General features: G+C 30.9%; 1 protein-coding gene across 4 annotated transcripts in view; it reads left to right on the plus strand.

Annotated features, from left to right (window-relative positions):
• LOC140442963 (uncharacterized) overlaps positions 1-21,541 on the plus strand; it is a 122,211-nt gene that overhangs the window by 17,028 nt on the left and 83,642 nt on the right. Inside the window, exon 1 of one of the 4 annotated variants that reach the window (XM_072533942.1) lies at positions 7,551-7,670. The exons of 1 other annotated variant lie outside the window; for it this stretch is intronic. Coding sequence is in view for 2 of the 3 variants with exons in the window: in XM_072533931.1 (XP_072390032.1) it covers positions 10,716-10,738 (23 nt within the window). In the remaining variant the exon portion in view is untranslated. Of the gene's footprint in view, positions 1-7,550; positions 7,671-10,534; positions 10,739-21,541 lie in introns of those variants that run through there. 2 more of the 4 variants (XM_072533931.1, XM_072533959.1) reach the window with 2 other exon arrangements.

Here is a 21,541-nt window from a genome sequence, read left to right on the forward strand (position 1 = left end):
CCTATCTTCCGCTGCACACCCAAATATTTGAGTTTTGTATATATATATATATATATATATATATATATATATATATATAATCATTCTATTTGCCTTTATCTCTATGCTAAAGAAAATACAAAGAAGATCTTGATTCCGCGTATACCGATCATTCGAACGGACTTATCATTTGATTTTAAGCTTCAACGATTTCCTGTGCGTTGGCTTTTGCAATGGTGATAAACAAATCGCAAGAAAAACCTTTGGAAGTTTGCGGAATTAACTGACTGTATGTTTCACGCAGGACAATTTATTCTTCGCATTTTTGCGCATCGGAAAACCGTCAGTGTGTTTTTTCATACATAATATTTTTGAGTATTTTTTTTGTTTTTTGTTAATTGAAGTTATTGAACTTTGACAGATTATTAAGTTCTAGAGCGGTACGAAATTCGCAGCATTAGCTAGTTTTTTATTTTTATTTAACATTGCTTGGTACTTTTTAAACATTTACGACACATAATAAAGCAATAAGATTCTTTGTTAGCATAACAAAAGCCACTTTACTGCCATTAAATATGCACCACCATATATGGGAGACGTCGTGTACATCACACTCCATTATTTAGAGGCATATCAGGAGAGGTTTTTGCTCCAAATACGTTAAAAGCTCGAAACATGAAAGGTCGCTTGTGTTGAAAATGCGGAATAAAAAACTCACGCCACCGCCGACTCAGGAAATTATACATTTTGTATAAGTGGCTTGGTGTTTTGGTAAAATGCATAAATGCAAGAGAATTAAGTGTCTGGGACGAACATTTATCACACGAAGAATGATAAATTTTCAGGAACAGAAGCTTTTTTAACGATCATTATTTATAGAAGTGTTAATGTAGGGAACAAAGGAATAATTAAAAGTGCATTTACAATCCTACTAGCAACAATATTCCAATTTTGTATTTGTAGAATATAACTATGATTTTTTAAATCGTATCTGATTTTTTTTTGACGTCAGCTAAGCAATAAGGGTGCCTCAGGGTGAAATTCAAAATATTGATTTTACAAACCAAATTAAATTCAAAATACACCATGGAAACAAAGAAAGCATTGTATATAAAATCGCATACATAGTTTTCTTCTATCAGAAACACCAACGTCCGCCCTAACGACCTCCCAACGAGCGGCCTAAAATCAGCTCATTTCTATTTAATTAAAATAGAGTGCATCGCAGCAGGTAGAATAGTAAAACATTTGAAAAACGCTTTGAGAGCAATAAAGTATTAAAAATGATTATTTGTGCTTACGTTTTTGATATAAACCGAATAAACTGTGCAAATTTGCCCTTGTTTCGTGCGAATAATTATGAAATTTTTTAATCGATTACATTATACACTGGGGTGCAAAATTAACCGGACACTCAGATTTTTTTGTTTTTTGTTGGTGTTTAGATCAAAACTTGTTTCATTTGTTTGAATTGTATTTTATGCCGTATTAGCGATAACGATTTTTTCTTGTTTGAACCTGTTTAGATGTTTTGTGCGAATGACAACACTTTTACAAATACATTTTGTTATTAAGGTGAAAAATAGTGGCTTAGTATTAATTTAAGTTTATTGTGGTACTGTACCTGAATATAAGTTCGGCTGTAGGTTTTTGTATTGTCTATTTATTAAAAAAATTATGACACCAGAAGAAGTAGCACATATGCACCAGGAGGCCAGGTCAAGGTAGACAAAGAACCACAAGTCAAGTTGAAGATCACTTTTTTTATTTTACAAGCATTACACGATCGTACATTATCAGTATCAGTACTTGTTCAACGATTAAATGATGCCCATAGAAACAGTTTTCGTTTATACCATTCGAAGACACTTAAATGAATATGGATTAAGGTCCAGAATGCCTGTCACGAGACCTCTATTAACAGCAGATCATCGGAGGTAACGTTTACACTTCGCTCGCGAACGTCTTAATTGGGGTATTGACGATTGGAGTGCTGTGCTTTTCACGGATGTATCAAGATTTAACAGATACTCATCAGATGGGCGGCCTAGGATATGGAGAAGAGCTGGTGAACGTTATCAGCAATGTTGTTTTACTTCGAGAGTTCAATTTGGTAGAGGTAGTATAATGGTGTGGGCAGGCATTTCCCTAGAGGTTCATACAAAACTTGTTACAATTCAAGTAACAATTTGAATGCTCAACGGTATATCCAGCAATGTTTTTAAGATCATGTAGTGCCATTTGCTTCATTTGTTGTAGAAAACTTTCATCTGATGCAAGATAATGCTCGTCCGCACATCGCAAGAATAACACGGGATTACTTGGATGAAGTTGGGATTCGTTTATTATCATGACCCCTAAGGAGGGCAGACTTAAATGCAATAGAGCATGCATGGGATATTCTGGGACACGTATTCGACGTAACCATGGTGAGTTTGAAACCATGAATGATTTAGAGCAAGCAGTTCGTAAGTATGCAGTTAATCGAATGAGAGCCTTAAATAGGGCTCGTGGAAGTGATACACTCGACTTAATATCGTTTTCCATAAAAATTGTTTATATTAAAAAAAAAAATTGTTTCTTTGCAGATTTTCAATTTTTTTGAATTGTTTATCGTTTTTTCTGTGTAACATTCTTGAGTTGGTATAAATTTGAATTTTGTTTGTTTATTATTAAATACTCAATTAGAAACATCTTAAACTTTTTTAAACGCAAATTTTTAGGCAAAAATTTTAGTGCCTGTTTAATTTTGCACCCCAGTATTTTAATATGTAAAGGTAGGAAAAAAATATCAATTTTAAGTTGTCATCCCGCATTCGATAATTCTTTTCTATCGACCATTGTGAATTATCTATTATTCTTCCAAATATAAAGCCACCCTAATATTCACTGGCATACTTCGTTATCGTCCACATTTCAAAAACACCCAAACGATTGTCAGTTTCAAATAACTCGGCAATTTTGCCTCAACTACCAGTTCCAATTTAGAGTGTAATTTTTAAGTACGTCATGCAGATAATTATTATTTCCCTTTTATTTCAAACGATCTGTCAGAACTGTAGACGGGTATATTGGTTTGATGCAACGTAAAACCAGTGGATCATTTCTGCAAATTTATTAAAAATTCTTTTACAGAAGGTTTATTGCACTGATACTATAATCAAGCAAAGAAATAATGAAATGAGTGATACGCGTGATATCGTAAGTTATCGTATAATTTAGCTTTCCTTATGAGTTTTACCAAGAAACGTATCAGTAGCGGAGAATGTATTTTTATTTAGTGTATGACATATAAAGAACACATAATTAAAAGCAATATTTTTATAAAAAACGTTCAAAAACTAATATATCAATAGAATCTAAAACATTTTCGGTCTCATTTAGAAATTCCATCTTCTTAGTTTTTCCTGCTCTTCTGTCAATATATTACCCTCCTTATCTCTTTACTTCTTTTGTTTGAATTCCTTTTTGTTTTTGTTCAGTTTCTGCATCAAAAATATTTAAAATTCGTTATTCCTCAAGCACCAAATTTCTTCATTTGGTTGGGCTGTGTTGTCATTCCTGTTCCATACCATGCAAGTTAAACATTTACTTTGTATTCCAGTTCTTCCTTTGACGGAATTTTTAGTTTTTTATTGACGCGTGTAAAATGAAAGTATTTGCTTCATTGTGTAGATGCGGCAATCTGCTGATTCAGCTGTTGATTCAACTGTTGTGTCTTTGTTTTACTGTGTAAACACATTTCGACATAATGTCAGGACATATAGCCGAAATATAATATTCTATTGTTACAATGTACTTTCAAACTTTCTTTTTTTTATTCAGAATGTTTTATCCCGTCCAATCTTTTTGTCGCCTAGCAAACAAATGCTATTTTGGACTGAGTAGACATATGAGAAGCAGAAACTGAAGCCAAAAAACAAAAGTAACCATATACAAAACCCTTATACAACCAGTGTTGACATATGGGTCGGAGACATGAACTATTTCCATGGCAGATGAAAATCTCCCTCTTATATTTGAACGAAGGATCCTGAGAAGAATATTCGGTGGTGTCTGTGAAAATGGTGTTTGGAGAAGGAGGTACAACTACGAGATATATCACAGATATAAACATATATTTGGTGGTAAAGACGTAATATCTTTTATAAAAATAGGAAGACTAAGATGGGTAGGACATCTGGCAAGATCACGGCAGAACAACCATCATAGAAGAATCCTTATGTCACAACCTGTGGAAAGTAGAAGTAGGGGTAGGCCAAAACTCAGATGGAGGGATGGTGTAGATGAGGATGGTAGACAAATAGGCGCAGCAAACTGGTAACGGTTGGCCATTGGTAGAACTGACTGGCGTAATAGACTTGGGAAGGTCGAGGCTCTTTTATAGGGCTGTAACACCAATGATAATAATGACTCTTTTTGTCGTCCTCAATCCGTGTGATACTTCAATTTATCCCATACCGTTATTATCGATTGTATCTAAATCTTTGAATTCACTCACCAATCACTACGTCAAATCTGGTGTCGTTATTTAGTACCACAGATTTGGTTATTCTTGGTATTCTTGATCATTTTCTGTGGAGCAGATTCCATTTTAGATGTACTCGATATTGCTTCAAATATAGATGTTTCATTGTTGACACAGGGTATTGGATTTACAACAGGCGATACTATGGGTGAATTTAAGACTGCTAATAAGCTTTGGCAAACAGTACTCCGGTATTGCAGTTGGGTTAAAAGTTAAAAGTGAATGCTCCTGTAGCTTTAAAGCTTGCTGTAGCATTTTCGGCATTTGAACATATTAAAGGTTGCAAATAATGTGACTTGTGACATAGGATAGACAACAATATGAAATCAAGAGCAAATGCGTTTTCAAAGTTTTCTACTAAATTACAGGTTTTAGAAATACAGATAAAAGTACTAAAGATTTATGTTTTAAATTTAAAAAGATAATCATCGATGAGCTTTAATTGAAAGAACTCATATCGTAACACAACTAGCGTGTTTCTTACGTAAATATATGGAGAACAGAAATAGTACATATCCACGAGAAGTTGTATTTTTGACGAAACGTGGATTTTTTATATGGGAAATAAAATGATGACGTAGCAAAATGACAACAGCAGAACTGTACGTAAACCAGGTGGTTATGATGGAAAAAGATTTATTGTGGTTTATGTCGATTCAGCAAAAGTTTCATTTATTTCAGACGAGAGTTAGTTATTTTGTTCCAAATCCTTGACTGCAGATTATCACGGTGAAATGAATAGTACAATATTTACTAAATGGATAAGTACACAATTACTTCCTAAGTTAGAACACCCATTTTTGATTGTGATGACCAACACACATGAATAAACAACCTTCTCCTAAATGGTTAAAATCAAACATCGTAGATTGGTTGAAGAATTGAACCATTGTATTTGAAGAACCAGAATTGTTAAAATTGACCAAGATGAATCAACAAGAAATTAGGATTTACGTTTATTTAGGACTTAAGTTAATTCACATTTAGATTAAATTTGTTATTTACTTCCGCAACATCCGGTATATAAAGTAATCAAGTCTACACAAGCTTCGTTATCTGTGCCATTTACACGATTTGCATCCGTCAAATTGCATCGAGACAGGAATGATTATTAAGTGCATACGAAGTAGGTACTTTAAGTAGCCCCGTCCCCTCTAGCAAATAACTGACGACGTAATGGAACAATGCAAGTCACGACCCAGTTCTCTCCACAAATATTAATGGAATCGATTGTCCACCACGACTTTGAATTGGCTCTAATTACGACAAACTCTACCATAAAATTGTGCTACCGATTTAATCAGATCTGATTGGTTTACACTATTAAGCCGATGTATACAAGATTCAAATTGTTTGTGTAATTGACTAAACAGTTGATTTCTCTAATTGATACGTGAACAGATTTGTCTCTTTTTTTCGTATTTCTTCTGCCCAATTATGGAGTAAAATTAGTTTGGTGTTATTCTATTAGCTATTTTGTTCTTGTTGTGTTCTTATCTAGTCCAATGTTAGTTTAAACCATGTTTAAAAAGGATTAAAAAAGAAGAAAAATGTGTCAAAAGTGACATTAATAGTTAGTGCCTGTCAGTGTTAATCAGAAAAAAATTTGGTATCAGATTTTATAAGTAGAAGAATTATTAAACTCAGTAAGTTTCTTTTTAACGATAAAGGATTTTTTCATATATGTACAATAAGGTCTCTTTTTATGCGATTTTAAAGTGTCGCGGTTTGTATTTCATTCTAAAAATTTCTATTATTAAATATTATAATTAAATATTAACTATTCGCATCCAGATGTCAGTAAAGTGAGTCTTTGCAATTCGGGGATTCCCTTTTTACATGATATCCCTATGACATCATTTCAAGTTCCGCATTGAAAGGTATAACTTGTTATTGTTTTAAAATAATTTTTCTCTTAGCGGTGCTTCGTTTTGTAATAAGTTGTTTAAAATTTTGCTGATTCCAAATTGCAGTACTTATAATAAGCAGCACGGTTTACGGATTCAAAGATTTCAAGTGAGTATCGTAAAGTTTTACATCGCTTTACATAATTACAATTTTACATCGCTTAGAAAAAGGAGAAGGATCTACGACAATTGGAAAACATTTTAATTTAGGCAAATCAACTGTAAGAGCAATTAAGAAGAATTAAGTTGCTATAAGAAATTAAGTATTTAACGCTGATGAAATGGGACTGTATTGGAAAAAAATGTCTAATCGTACTTACATCGCAAAGCAATAGCCTTGTAGCAATACATCAGTTCATAGGATGTTGAAACCACTCTTAATAAATAAATCTCTTAGACTCAACGTGCTTTAAAAGGCAAAGATTCACTTTACAAGTGAAACAGTAAAAAGCAGTTGATGTTAAAAAATTAATAGAAAAACATTATGATTTAAACTGGAAGAGTATTGAAGAATTAAGCTATTTTAAACACGTTTTAGAATGAGACAACTTAGGAAAACATCCACCTGCAGACGAAGGACTTAACAAGTCCTCGTAGACACTTCGTCTCACGACTAGCCACCTTCAGTGCTATTACTTATTGTCTATATTATCTACTTAAATATTTAGGTTAAGATTGTATAGACAGATTGTAATAAAAGTGGAGTTAATAAAAAATTATTCGTACGCTTGTTGAGTATATTTGACATGTATTTCAGTAAGTTTTTTTAATTCCTTGCATTTTTCTTTCACCTCTGTACAGAATTAATGTAAAGTTTTTCGCTTTAGAAGAGACTTGCCTTTATTTATCTTTCTTTCGCTTAAAGTTTCTTTAGCTGAGTCTAAGATGTTTGCTTTAATTTTTGCCAACTTTTTCTCGACTCCATCACTTTGGATGATATATATGTGTTTATATAAATTTATATTTAATAAAAGAAATGTTTATTTTTATCTGCCAAAACTGTAAAGCCCAACGTAGTTTCTACAACATGTATCTTTAATATTGTGTGTTATTTGATCCATAACAAAATGCTATCAATTTTATCTACAAGTACCTTTCAGCAAACACTAATAAAAGTGAAACAACTGGATTTTTAATCAGTGGTTACAAGTCAACAACTGTACGTAAAGCTAGTCTTTTTTTATGGTAAAATTATCGATCCTAAACAAATAACAGAAGCGTTAAAGGATTATTTATAATTTAGTGACAGGAAAAATGTAAGATTCTATTTTTTTATACAAATTAACGATTAACTTTCACTCTTGGTGATCAAAATTAATGATATTAGGTAGTTGTATATAGCGGTTTATGTAACTATTGCTTTTCTAACCGTTTTTTTTTAAATTGCTACCCTCTTTATTTTACTTCTAAATTAATCGCCATATTCCTGTATTTCTTATTTTGCGCTAATACTCCTGACATTTTTGTATTATACCACATCGAAAGATTTGATTATGTCTCTGATATTAATTAGTTATTTATATTTCAGCTTTTATTTTACCCAAGCTACTAATGAGCATGTGTCTCTGTCTCGAATATCCTTTTTTCATCATCATTCTCTTTTTCTTTATCTCTATGCGGGGTCGGCCTCCCTAATTATATTTCTCAGTAGTTTTAAACCAGGTATTTGTTTCCATAGTGCTGGTTTTCCATTTTTTATTATACCAGCTGTTATTATTATTATTATTTTTTAGTACCTATTATACTTTTTAACTTATCATACTTATATATAATTTCAACTTGGAAAGGTCCCTAAATTTCTCTCTCAGCTGATATGTTTGTCTTTCCAGTTATTTGGGATTCTAATGGATTGAACGATCTAAAATTGTCTTAATATTGTTCTGAAGCTATTTTCTTGTGGCATTTTTAATTAGGTACTTTATTGGAAATAAGTTACTTCAGAAATCATTCTCAAAATATAAACAATAATAAATTAAACTATTTAATCATGTTAGAACTTTGAATTTTTGAATCGAACAAGCGATTCAACTTTTTTGTAATGTTCTCATACCAGTGGACGTGATGATACTCTTTGCATAGGCAGTTCTGTCAGAGTGGCCACTGGAAGATTTGAACAGATACTGGAAATTTTTGAAAAGTATTATATAGAATGTCCCCGTCGACAGCTTGATTCCTCCACCAAGTTCCTGTTTCAATCGTTCCTGCCTGAGTACGGAAATGATTACCTGTTTTCATTTTGAAAATCTGTCCAAGTAGCTTCCCAGAGATGTAGCAAGTTTTTCCTTTACAAAGTTAAGTGATTATGTGAATTAAGGTAACAATTTAATATATTAATTCTCCCAAGTTATAAAGACATTTTTATTAATTTGCTTTCGTTAAAATAAAAGAATTTGTAATAATTAAAGTTTTATATTATTTTTGTCGTAGCTAAAAAATGTCATATTTTATTCTGTCTTAAGTTGTTATGTTGACATATGACATTTCGCTTTAATCCATTGTTGTTATAAGACAATTTTAATTTGATTATTTTATATAAAAGATATTCCATATGTTAGATTAAATTCAATAATATGTTTCATAAAAAGGATATCCATAAAATTTTAATCTAAATAATCTAAATTGGCCATATTATAACCTAGAAACCATTTAAAATTTTTGTAGCAATCTTTTATGTAAACGAAGAACATGTAAGTTTTTATTAATTTGGATTATGTTGTATAATATGTTCTTGTAAAATCTGTATTTTTGATAACTGTTTGTTTTAAGACAAAAATAAACGTTTAATTTGTTTCTCTGATCTATTTTGAGTTTTATTTTGAAAAAGATATTTTTTTCTATATTTTTGATGTTCCATAATTATTTCCCTAGTTACAACTAGTTGTTGTAATAGGTATAATTAGGCATCTCAAGTGGCGCCCTATATTAAATTTCTTGAGGTGTTTCTGGTTTATTTTCATTCTGTTTGCCCCAAGAGATTTGTACCCCTTTTTTTCTTTTTTTTGTAGTTGCCCCAATCCAACCCCCATATCTTCAACTTATCCACGACCCAGCTCTCCAACAACCAACTGAGTGTCATACGCACTAGTTCCGATTATTTTGTTTGCCCAAGCTTGTCCCCCATATTCTTACCTTGTGGTAAGCAAAAATAGTCGTTACAATGTATATTCCAAATACTCTGTTTTTGTCCTACTAAGTTATAAACTTTTTTTCCTCAAGAGCTGGTTTCTACTGTTCCAGTTTTTGTTCTAAATTGCTTTTAGTATTTCCTATTAAACCTACATCTTCAGCATACATTAAACTCCAGGGAGTCTTAGTCTGTTGTTTCGCTGTTATCTGATCCAACAATAATGAGAATAAATAATTACTTAGCACCAAGACTTGGTGTAGTCTTACCTTCACATGAAATTTATCAGTCTCTCCTACACCTGTCCTAACACTAGTAGTAGTTGTCCCTCATACATGTCTCTTATAATAATTTTTACATTACTACTTTCTTATTGAATTTCTCAAGATCAATCAATGATCTAATGTGCGATGTGCGACACCAAATGTTAGGCGATTAAAAAGAAAGACAAATAATGCATGTTACAGAAATGAAAATGCTTGTAGTGATTAAAATGAAAAAAAAATGAAATCCAGTTCATTTCAAAATGAAAGACACAGTTTAAGATGTTTAGGGCACTTTTAACGCTGAAATGATAGTCACCCAATACGGTGAATCTTTTGATTGTCAAGTTCCAGGTGATGAAGGCCCTAGAAAACGGTAACAAAGGTTAGATAAGATAATATGTCCGTGAAGGAGATTAATACTGATAAGATCCACTGTAGAAACGACAAAGGAATAAATAAAACAATGTATAAAGTTGGTTTATATTAATCTAACTTTTCCTTACACTTTTTACTAAATTTATTTAAAATCTATCTTTTTTGATATAATATTTTTATCTAAAATTTTCTAGATGGTTTCCGAAGCTTTTTGATACCTTTTTTATATATTTACTTTAGTTTGTGATTCATAAATATAATCTTATCATTTCGTAATGTCAATTTACGTACATGCTTAATAGAAATCCTATAGAAAATATTCGTGATAATATAGAAGTTCTATGCATAATAATTTAGACCTCACGATGAATGCCAATTACTTTTTTTAGTATAGTTTCGACAGTGTCAATGTACGTCGTGGACTATGCCAGTATTATACATTTAAATTATAATTAACGGTTTTAGATAATAATAGAAAAGTAATTACTAAATAAGTATTTTGTTATGGTTGAAAGGTGAACTGAACGATAACAAACATGAAATTTTTTTTGTTACGAAAGTAAGTAGAATATACGTAGGACAATCAAGAACAAAATAGTAGAATTTTTGCAACAATATATAAATATGTTTATGGTTATGTAGATTTACTTCTATATTTTTTTCTTCAATCCACTTACTTTATTTTTTTCCTGACCAACCGTCATTGAACGTTCACGATTGTGTACTAGGAGTAATAGTATAGTACGTTGTAACATTTCTGCTGTACGAGATTCTGCATTCTTGTTTTATTTCACTAAGCAGTTTAGTTAAAATTAAACACATCTTATGAACGGTATCATCGGCAAACCTGATATTGTTAACTCATTCATGCTCAGAACTATTTATGCTAATTTTTTTTTAATTTCTAAAAAATTTATGCTCGAAAAGTCACAGAATTAACAAAAATATATGTTTAAAAAATGAAAAACTTTAATTTCTTTGATAATAATTGGCTGTTGCGAAAACGCAACACTGCGCAGTTAGGATGTAATTTTTTTTTTTAAAATATGTTGTTTGGAATGTTTTATTAAATCATATAAAAGAGTTTTAAATAAACGGACATTAAACTAATATAAAAAAATATTGAGTATTACTATGAAATTTAATAAAACATTTTTTATGTAAGGCAACCTTACATTTAATACATTTTTTATTGGTTGTTAAGTGACAAAGGACGCACTGGGTTCGTTTTTCTTGGATAGAAATAATATTGTCGACCAAGTCTTCTTGGAGGAGTTCTGAACATCGTCAACAAGGCTTTGGCTATATTACGACAAAACTGCAGCAAATCCATTTCGGGTTGTTTAGGGATAATGTGTCTCATTCCAAGGTAAATTAACCAAGCATTTTGTGTGAAGATATCAACACTCTAGATAAATAAAGGCCAATATCATTTCTTGAATCCCCGTAATAGGTAACATTTTGATCCATCCGGTCAGTTCCTCCCATATTTTCGTTATAAGACTGAATAATATGTAGTTGTGTTACTTTTGATCTTTTTGCTTTGGGCAAAGGAGTATGTGTTCGCTTGATAAACTGGCGTCGTTTTATGGCAAATCGATGCCAAAGTAACTATGCTATTGTCATTTCACCTACATAAAAGCATCCTATTTTTCTCGTCGTACCAATTTTCGTAAATTTCACATATTGATTTTTTAAACGTTTCACTGAATGGACACTTTTTTGTTCTGTTTGATCGTATGGTTCCTATGTAACCTATTTCCTTCGATGTTAAAGAATCAATTAGTTTTATAGAGGTGAAAAATTATTAGCATATAAACAATGAGGCACAACCCTATCGCATTGAATTTTAGGAATAAGTTGAGCAAACTGCATTATTATTCCACCTCCAAGGCCAAATTCTGTTTTGTATTCATTTGATTTTCCCTTGTCTCCTTGATAAATATTGAAATTTATGAGGTAACCAGATTTCTGATTCCAACACCACGATTTATACCCAAAGCGTATGGGCTTGCCAATTATATGCTGTACCATATCATGACGCCCATAGTATAGTATCATGGCCTCATTCACGCTAGATCCGGTTTTCCGTACAGTGTATTCAGTAAATGTTTTGCGGAGATTTTCAAGGTACGGAGAAATTTTGTATGTTTTGTCTGAACGATCTATGTTTAGGTTATCGTTAAAATGAAGGAATATTATAATGGTTTCAAATCGGTTACGACGCATGTTACTTGAAATCAGTATATTTTTAACGTCATAAGATTCTTCCCAGTACATGCGTCTTCTTGGATTCGTGCTGTATCGCGATTATCCCTATATAAAGGCTTTTAACTCGTCTACTCTAAATTCTAAAGTAGTACCTTTTTGAAGAACACAATGAACTATCTCCTTTACAATATTTGTTAAAAGCTCTTCATTGAAAAAAAAATCAAGGATCTGTAAACGAGTAGGTGTTTTTTGAATAAAATGAAGGAGTGTATGTGTTCCATTGAGTTTTTTATGTTCAATATCCAAATAAAGGGAATTTTCATTTGCTAGATCTACCTGAATCCATTTCTGTGGTAGGAGAGTTACACTTTTTGCACGAATCTCAGTAGATGCCACTTGAATATCTTAAATTTTTTAATTTTGTGTCTATATTTCTGTTTGCATCTCAATCTCTTCCGTATCTTCTTCTTCCTAAACTTATGTTACTCTTTAAAGATCTGCCTGTTTTTCATATAGATTTATATTTTCTTTCTTCTTCTTGATGAATTACAGCTTCTGATTCCGCATCCAACATATTTTTGTTTAGGTTATTGAATGTTCCTCCACAGTCTTTATCTCCACTATCTTTATCAGTCAATTCAGTGGGATCAGGAAGTGCTAGGAAAATATCTGCACTCTTGGTACCACCTGGTAACGTGCTCTCAAGAGATTACAGGTTCCCCCAAAAGGATTTTTTTGCGTAATGTCATGTACTATAAATACTTGAAATTATGACATTTAATGAGTTATTGAAGTCTGCTAAATCTCTGCTAGATCGACCATATAGTTTGTGAGTTATTCAATTTGTTTATCCCAGAGATCGATTATTTAAACAACTATAGTTGCCCAAACAGTAACTAGAGGCATTTAGAAGATCGAAATAGATTCGTTAAGGCTTCAGTTTCGAGATATATTAAAAAAAAATTATCAAAATTGTTAATAAAAAAACCGTTGGAAGTGCTGACTTTTTAGCTTATATAATTTATAATAATTGTCACGTGCCTGTAGATCGGCTTACTAAAAAGATGGTGAAAAAACACACAAAAACATATTTAAAAAAAGGAACCAAGATAGCATGTTTTTTTTATTAAAATCATATTTCCATTATTGATTAATATTAATAGCTAAATATTGAACAGATTATAAATGAAGATCTAAATTTTATTATCGATTTTACAGATGGCATATAACGAGAAGGAGTAAAATGTTATAAACCGTTAAAGTGATGGTACTCATAAAGTACCGTTGTGAGAGCTTCGTTTTTTTAAAAATGGAATATCAAATTAAAGCGCACTGAAAAAATTTGCTATATTTTGGTTTCTATTGCAAGCAGAAGCTTAATTTTTTTTCAAAAATTTGTTTTAAAACCATTTAATCAGAAAGTGTGAAAATTTCTATAAAAAAAATAAGTATTTTCATATTTTAATTTAAATAAATATTTTGGAGTATTAAATTATAATTAATATTATATATTTACATAAATAATATACATTAATTATTCAAATTTAAATATTTCTTACGAAATAATGATAAAATTCAATAATTTTTTTTATGGAAAAAAATTAATTAAATAATTTTTTCGGGATTTTCCGATTTTTCCGGGAGGTGAAATAAGACCAGTTCTTATTATTTTCTCCAGGTATCCCAGTTTAAAAAAACTGAATATTGTGCGTGTCATAAAAGACGATATGTTGCGAATTTTTCTAGCTCGCTTCAATTTGAAGTTCAATTCTATAAAAACGGAGCTCGAAAAGTTCTTTACGTTCGTTACACCTTATTTGTATATGCAATCTGTAAATTGTATCATAAAATCTAGATCTTCTTTAATCTGTTCAATTTTCAGCTGTTAATGTTAATAATCAATGGAAATATAATTTTAAGGAAGTATTATCTTGGTTCCTATTAGTCATAGAAGATTATTTTTTAAGACTGTGTTTTTTCACCAACTTTTCATTGAGCTTACTTACAAGCGTGTGAAATAAAAAATATCGCAGTTATTATAAATTTTTTAATCTGAAAGGTTAGCAATTTTTCAAACAGTTTTAATAAATTGTTGACATTTTTTTAATATATCTTAAAATTGAAGCCTCAAAGAATCGATTACGATCTACTATAAAAAATAAATCTATAATCACTGTGTGGGCAAATACAGCTGTATAAATAATTGCTCTCTGGCATAAACAAATAGAATAATTGACAAACTATTTGGTCGATCTAGCAGAGATACAACACACTTCAATAACGAATTAATTTCATAATTGCAAGTATGTAGTTATATTACATGTCATTATTCAACAAAGTTCAAACATTTATTTCTGCAAAAATAAGGGCTTTTTTGCCTTATCTCTGTCAATTGTTTATGTATTTTAGTTTTGTTAAATAAGTTAAATAACTTTGTAGGATCTACAAATTTTATTGAAACCATTTTTCTTTAAAATGGTTTAAATAAAATAAATAAAATAAAAGGATTTATCATCAGCTATTCCTCATATACCTTTGAGACCCTTGTATAAGATTTTACATGAAATCGATGATTTTTCCACATATTCACATTGGTAATAACTTCAAAGGGGCAATAAAATCAAAGAGAAATAATCTTTTGGCAAAGAAAAAATTTTTATCATGAGAACGCATACATCTGTACAGGGTCTCCCAAATTGGATGTTTTGCAAGGTATACCGAAAACTAGAGAAGATAGAAAAAAAGTAGTTGAGATGTCATGACTTCTTTATTCGTTAAAGTAATAATTGCACAATCAAATCATCAATAGCTCCTCACAGTAGCGAAATACAGGGCGATTATTGAAAAATGTCGAAAACGACAGGGTTAAATATCTTCTTTATTAAGAAAATTTTTTTTAAATTTTATAAGAACTTGATAGAAATATTATGGAAACGTTCAGTGGCCTACGAAAATTTTTCTATTTCACCTGATATTACATGTTATATATCCATTTTCAGTTTTTTGAAGCTACTATGCAGATAGTATGTTTATAGTTGACGTTAAGTTATAGGCACTTAAAAATAAAACACTCGCGACAATAATAACGCATTTTAACATTTTATTATGAGGATATTAGCGAGAGCCCCTAAAAAATTAAAAGCCGACATTTAACCCTGCCGTTTTCGACATTTTTCAATAATCGCCCTGTATCTCGCTATTGTGGGGAGAAATTGATGATTTGATTGGGTAATCGTTACTTTAACGAAAAAAGAAGTCATGACATCTTAACTACTTTTTTCTACCTCCTCAGGGTATACCCTGTAAAACATACCAATTTGGGCACCCTCTACACAAATATGCGATTGCAGTTACCAAAATTCATCAATTGAGTATTAAGTTAGTATCTCATTGGCATTATTTCCCAGTTCTAGCCTCCAGCGATTATCATTTTCCAAACCAGAGAAAGCATCTGACGCTACCGTAAATAGTTATTTCGAAACCAAATAGGAATGAAGATATTGCTGAACTGAAACATCGTTTAAATAGTGTATTGAGCGTGCAAGAGACTATTGAAATAAAACAAAAAGGTTTTTGTAGTGAATGGCTTACATTTTCTTTATTAGACCAATTAATTTATCGGGCAATCTCGTATAACAGACTATTTGATAATTTTCTTATCAAAAAATAACTCGCACTCCAAATTTATCTTATTTTGCCACTTATACAACATAATATGTAAAATACATTTGGATATTTTTGAATTAAATTCCTCAAAGTAAATAAACACGCTAATTGCTTTCATACACTGGTCTTTTTTTTATGGCGAATATTGAATTTTTGAACAGTGAAAAAAATTAAATTACATGGACCTACAACATAGGTTTAAAAACAAAATCATTTCTTATCGCATAATCCTCCCTAGCTAATCTCTCCATGAATCCAACGTTTTAAATATTCCTTTACCAATAGAAGAACTTCTAAATATCTTCCCAACATGCAAACATTTAGCTAAAGGACCCAATGGTATTCCTATTATATTATTAAAAATATTTTCGTCTTCTCCCTAATAAAACTGCTATACTTTGTTCGCTGATCCCAATCTCAACTGTACGTTATTGTTAAATTTTGACCGACTGACAGTGGTAGTACTGGTAGTACATTTAACAAACTTGCAGCTCTAAACGTTTAATGGAATTCGTAGAAAACCTTTCGTTGTAGTAAAAGGCACGGCAAACTGCACTGGACTTCTCCATAATCTTTTAATTACTTTGTTTATACAGTGTGACCCATTTAGATTGGAAACACCTCTATAAAATTTGAAGTTGTTAACCGATTTTAACCAAATTTTTTTTTAATGTCATGTAATAAAAGGTCTATTGCGGAACAAAATATGAAATATTTATTTAAATTTTCAGGGCAGTCTACGATACTTTTTCTTTGTCGAAAATGGAGAATTTGTATTAGCGATTTTTTTATTAAAAAAATTTCTACGCCACTGGATTTAGAGTGACTTCAAATAGCTATGACAAAAATTTCATTAAGATATATTTATTAATAACAAACTTATGACAACTTAAAATTTTAAAACTCACTAAGAAAAAAACACTCTGTATTAACGTTAAAATAACACTCTGTATTAACAGAAACATGGAAACATAAATTTAGTTTAAATTCTAGTTGCCTCTACCAATCCACCATCTAATTGGATACATTTGTCGTAGCGTTTATGAATATTTCTAATTACATTTCTTAGTTGTTGGGGAGTAATTTCTGCACATGCTTGTCGAATTCTTGCACGAAGTTCGTTTACGTCTATTGCACGGGTTTGGTAAACTTTTTGTTTGATAACTCCCCAGAGAAAGAAGTCTAAAATTGTGAGATCTGGAGACCTGGGTGGCCAATCTATCAACGGACTACCCCGGCCTCTCCAACGGTTCCGAAAATTTTCATTTAGCCATTGCCTCACGGTTCTGACGTAATGAACAGAACACCCATCTAACTGGATATACAAATTTAATCGTTCATTAATTGGGAGCTCATGAATAGCATCCCACAAGTCGGTATTTAAAAATTCTAAAAAGTTCTGTGAGTTCAAGTTTTCTTCAAAAAAGAAAGGACCAATAACTCGCTCGTTCAGTATACCACACCAGACATTGATTTTTTGAGAATACTGGCTTTTACAGTTTATTACCCAATGGGGATTATCTGCTGTCCAATAGCGACAAGTCTGTGATGATACTACTCCATTTGCAGTGAAAGTGGCTTCGTCGGTAAACAACACGTTTTTTAGAAAATTTATATTGTTTAAATATTCCCCTTGGGCCCATAAACAATATTCTAAACGTTTTGCTTCGTCGCCTTCTTGTAATGTGTGTAAGAATTTTGGTTTGAAAGGTTTAATATTATTTACCTTAAGACATCGCCGAATACTCTCTCGAGGCACATTCAAATATAAACTGGCATTCCTTAAACTGGCATTAGGGTTATTTCTGAAATGATCTAAAATTATTTGATCATTTCCTCTTCTTCTTTGTAACGGGTTATTTTTTAAAATTAGTTTTAATACTGCACCATATTCATTAAATATTCTATTTATTTTGTTTACCGTACCGCAGCTAATATTAGGACGATCTACATGTCTGTCATTAAATATTGTACAAACTTCCCTGGCACTTCTATCGTTATCTCCCAAAAGACGTATAATTTTAATTTTTTCTCTCAAACTTAATCTTGCAGCCATGACACAAAATATTATTAAAAGAATTTGAAGTAAATATTGTTGCAAATATTATGCATAAATTTATGCTAGCACTGAAATGCTATATTGTATGACACAAATAATGTCAAACAGTAATATCGTTGTCATGGCAACTGAGATTTAAGTTGTAGCATGTAAAGTTAATAATAATGTAAGTGCGTTACTTGCATTAAATTTTTATGCTATTTTAAACATTTTTTTGTCTAGTAGTGGTTTATTATTAAAATTATTTAAAAAATAATTAGTTTAATGGTTATCTGTTGATACAGGGTGTTCTTTTTTGACTCGTAGCTTAGTGAGTTTTAAAATTTTAAGTTGTCATAACTTCGTTATTAATAAATATATTTTAATAAAATTTTTGTCATAGCTATTTAAAGCCACTCTAAATCTAGTGGCGTAGAAATTTTTTTAATAAAAAAATCGCTAATACAAATTCTCCATTTTCGACGAAGAAAAAGTATCGTAGGATGCCCTAAAAATTTAACTAAATATTTCATATTTTGTCCCGCAGTAGACCTTTTATTACATGACATTAAAAAAAAAATTGGTTAAAATCGGTTAACAACTTCAAATTTTATAGAGGTGTTTCCAATCTAAATGGGTCACACTGTATGTTTGCCTGTACTATCAGTTGAGAGTTAATTTGTATAAAATGAGGAGCAAAAATTCAAACGAAATTTTAAATATTATTATTTATTTGGCTATTAATGAATGTATAGCAGCAGAATTGTACAGCAGGTTAACCTGCTGTACAATTATTTTATAAATAACATTATAATAGTGTACTTAGTGATTATTTAAATTTATAAATCATCATCATCGTCACTAAATTCACTACCGTTATTATTATGTAAATCTATAATCACTGTATTAATTTCACTAATTTTATTTTTCCGGATCCACCACTCTTCTATTATTTTTTCACATTTATTTAGAGTTGTGGTCCATATTTCTGGAGTTGCAGTTTTAAGATCTTCTTGCCACATTTCCCTAACTGCATCGTCACTGTAGCCACTGCATCCAACGTGATAATCATAATACGTTTTACATATACCCCAGATGTGTTCGATGGGATTAAACTGGCAGTGATATGGCGGTAACCGTAGTACTTGATGCCTATGACTTAATACAATTTGGTCAACTATATAAACTGTTGGTTTTTCATTACGTTTCGAAATTTCCAGTAACTCTAATTTGAAGGCGTATTCCGGAAAATTATTTTTAACTAACCAATTTTTTATGCTCGGTACGTTTTACGACTGTTTTGGTTGTCTCTCCAAAATATTCGAATGGTGGTAAGGTGCATTATCTAAAACTATAACTGATCGTTCACTCAGACTAGGTAACAGTTTCTCCTCAAGGCATTTAAAAAACATATCTGCATTCATGTTTTCATGGTAATCAGCAGATTTTGATTTTAAAGACAAAAAAAAACAAATCTGCGTTTTCTATAAAGCCTTCTTTCCCTTGCATGAAGAATGATGTGTCTTTTGCCTTTGCTATCTGTGTGTTTTATTGATTTTATGCTGTCGTCTTGCAAAATTCCCTTAATTCCACTTTTTGCAAATATATATGTCTCATCTAAGTATACGAATGTTGCATTTTCAGATCAGTCTAGTATATTCTCTCAAAAATTTAATTCTTTTGTGAACCATGCTACTCCTTTCGGATAAAAGTAATCTATTATTTTCTTTTTTGCATTTAAATCCTAAATCTCTTAACACTTTCCAGAGGCTAGTCCTCTTAATTTCAGAAACATGTCGTTCTCTTATTTTGGCCAGTAAAGTATCTAAACTGACATGTTGATTGTTTTCACGTATTCGATACAAAATATTGCGAATTTCAAATTTTTCTCCATCAGGTAAGTCAATGCTCCTAGAATGTTTACGAGTTGTTTTTTTGTCTTTGTGATACTCAGTCACAGTAAGATCTTCTTGAAAATCTCTGACAATCTTCATTACAGTTTTTATCTTACTTTTACTTAGTCTTTCACTAGACTTTCACGAGTCAGTCACAAATGCATTGATTTATACATAATAATGACTTTAAAGGTCCACCATTATCTCTTTTTATGGTAAAGTATTTATGCACGTTTGTAATAAATTCATCAACATCCAACTTACGTCTAGGCATGATGGTCACTTAAAACTACACGTTTGAATTACAATATACTGAGTTAAGATCAATATGATAGAAACTTTCGAACTGTTGTGCTTGAGAGGTAAAATATAATCGCTTACAAAGATCCTAAACATGTTAAGCAAATTAGCCTAATGATCATTAGAAATGTCGATTGTAATTTAATTATGTTTGATAAAAAGTTTAAAAATGATTGGAAACCGTACATAAACAAATTAAAATGTTTCCCACAATTATTTTATTTTTAGTACAAGTATTTTCATTTGAAAATAAAAAGTTAAATATATTTACCAAAACCCTAACTTTAACCCGTTATCGCAGACTTCTCAAAAACGGTACACTCTAACAGACATATGGTCAATCTAACCACCACTATTTAAATTGACAAAATGTTCTAGTTTACTCCGAAGTATTTTTAAAAAAAATTAAAAGTGATATCTTAGTACTTTTTATATCTTCTTTGATTATAAATTATACTTAGCACGGTAGTGTTTGTTTAAGAAAAAAATTATTAAACAATAGGTGAAAGAAATTTACGTTATATAACATTATGCAAGAATACTAGTTATTAAAAAAAAATGTAACAAAATATGCAAAACTATGAACAACGGGTTAATGACACATATATTTATTTTATACCTAAAATTTTTCAAAGTGTTAAACATTATGGAGAACACCAGTGCAGTTTACCGTGCCTTTTACTACAACGAAAGGTTTTCAGCGAATTCCATTAATCGTTCAGAGCTGTAAGTTGGATGAATGTACTGTACGTGTAGTGCTCATAACGAAATTTTTAACAAAAAATATTATATGCAATTTATTAACAAAGTCAATCTGCATCAATTAAAACAAAAGTTTATTTTTTAAATTTTATAGTTTTTTCAGATTAGTATGTACAGATTTAGTTTTAGTTTTATTAAAAGTTTTTAATTTATCAGACCAATAATAACATATGCGGCAGAAACACGACCTGACATAAAGAGAATAAAAAGAATGTTAGAAACAGCAGGGATGAAACCGCTTTATGGTAGGTTTTTACACAAAATTTATGGTAAAACACTATGATGGGATAGAGCTAGAAGTACAGATATACAACGTATGTGCAATGTGCATATACGTTATTATTTCTTACAAAATTTTAGTTGTAAGTTTCAGGGTAGTCAGAGTTTTAGTAGTAGTTTTCAGGGAAGTTGATCCTTCATTGCGGCTCCACCATATTTCATCAATTCATTTGCTATCCCATGTTTACCTGCAGCTTTTCTGTTCTTTAGT

This window comes from Diabrotica undecimpunctata, chromosome 1 (assembly GCF_040954645.1).
Source record: "Diabrotica undecimpunctata isolate CICGRU chromosome 1, icDiaUnde3, whole genome shotgun sequence".
Lineage (NCBI taxonomy): Eukaryota > Metazoa > Arthropoda > Insecta > Coleoptera > Chrysomelidae > Diabrotica > Diabrotica undecimpunctata.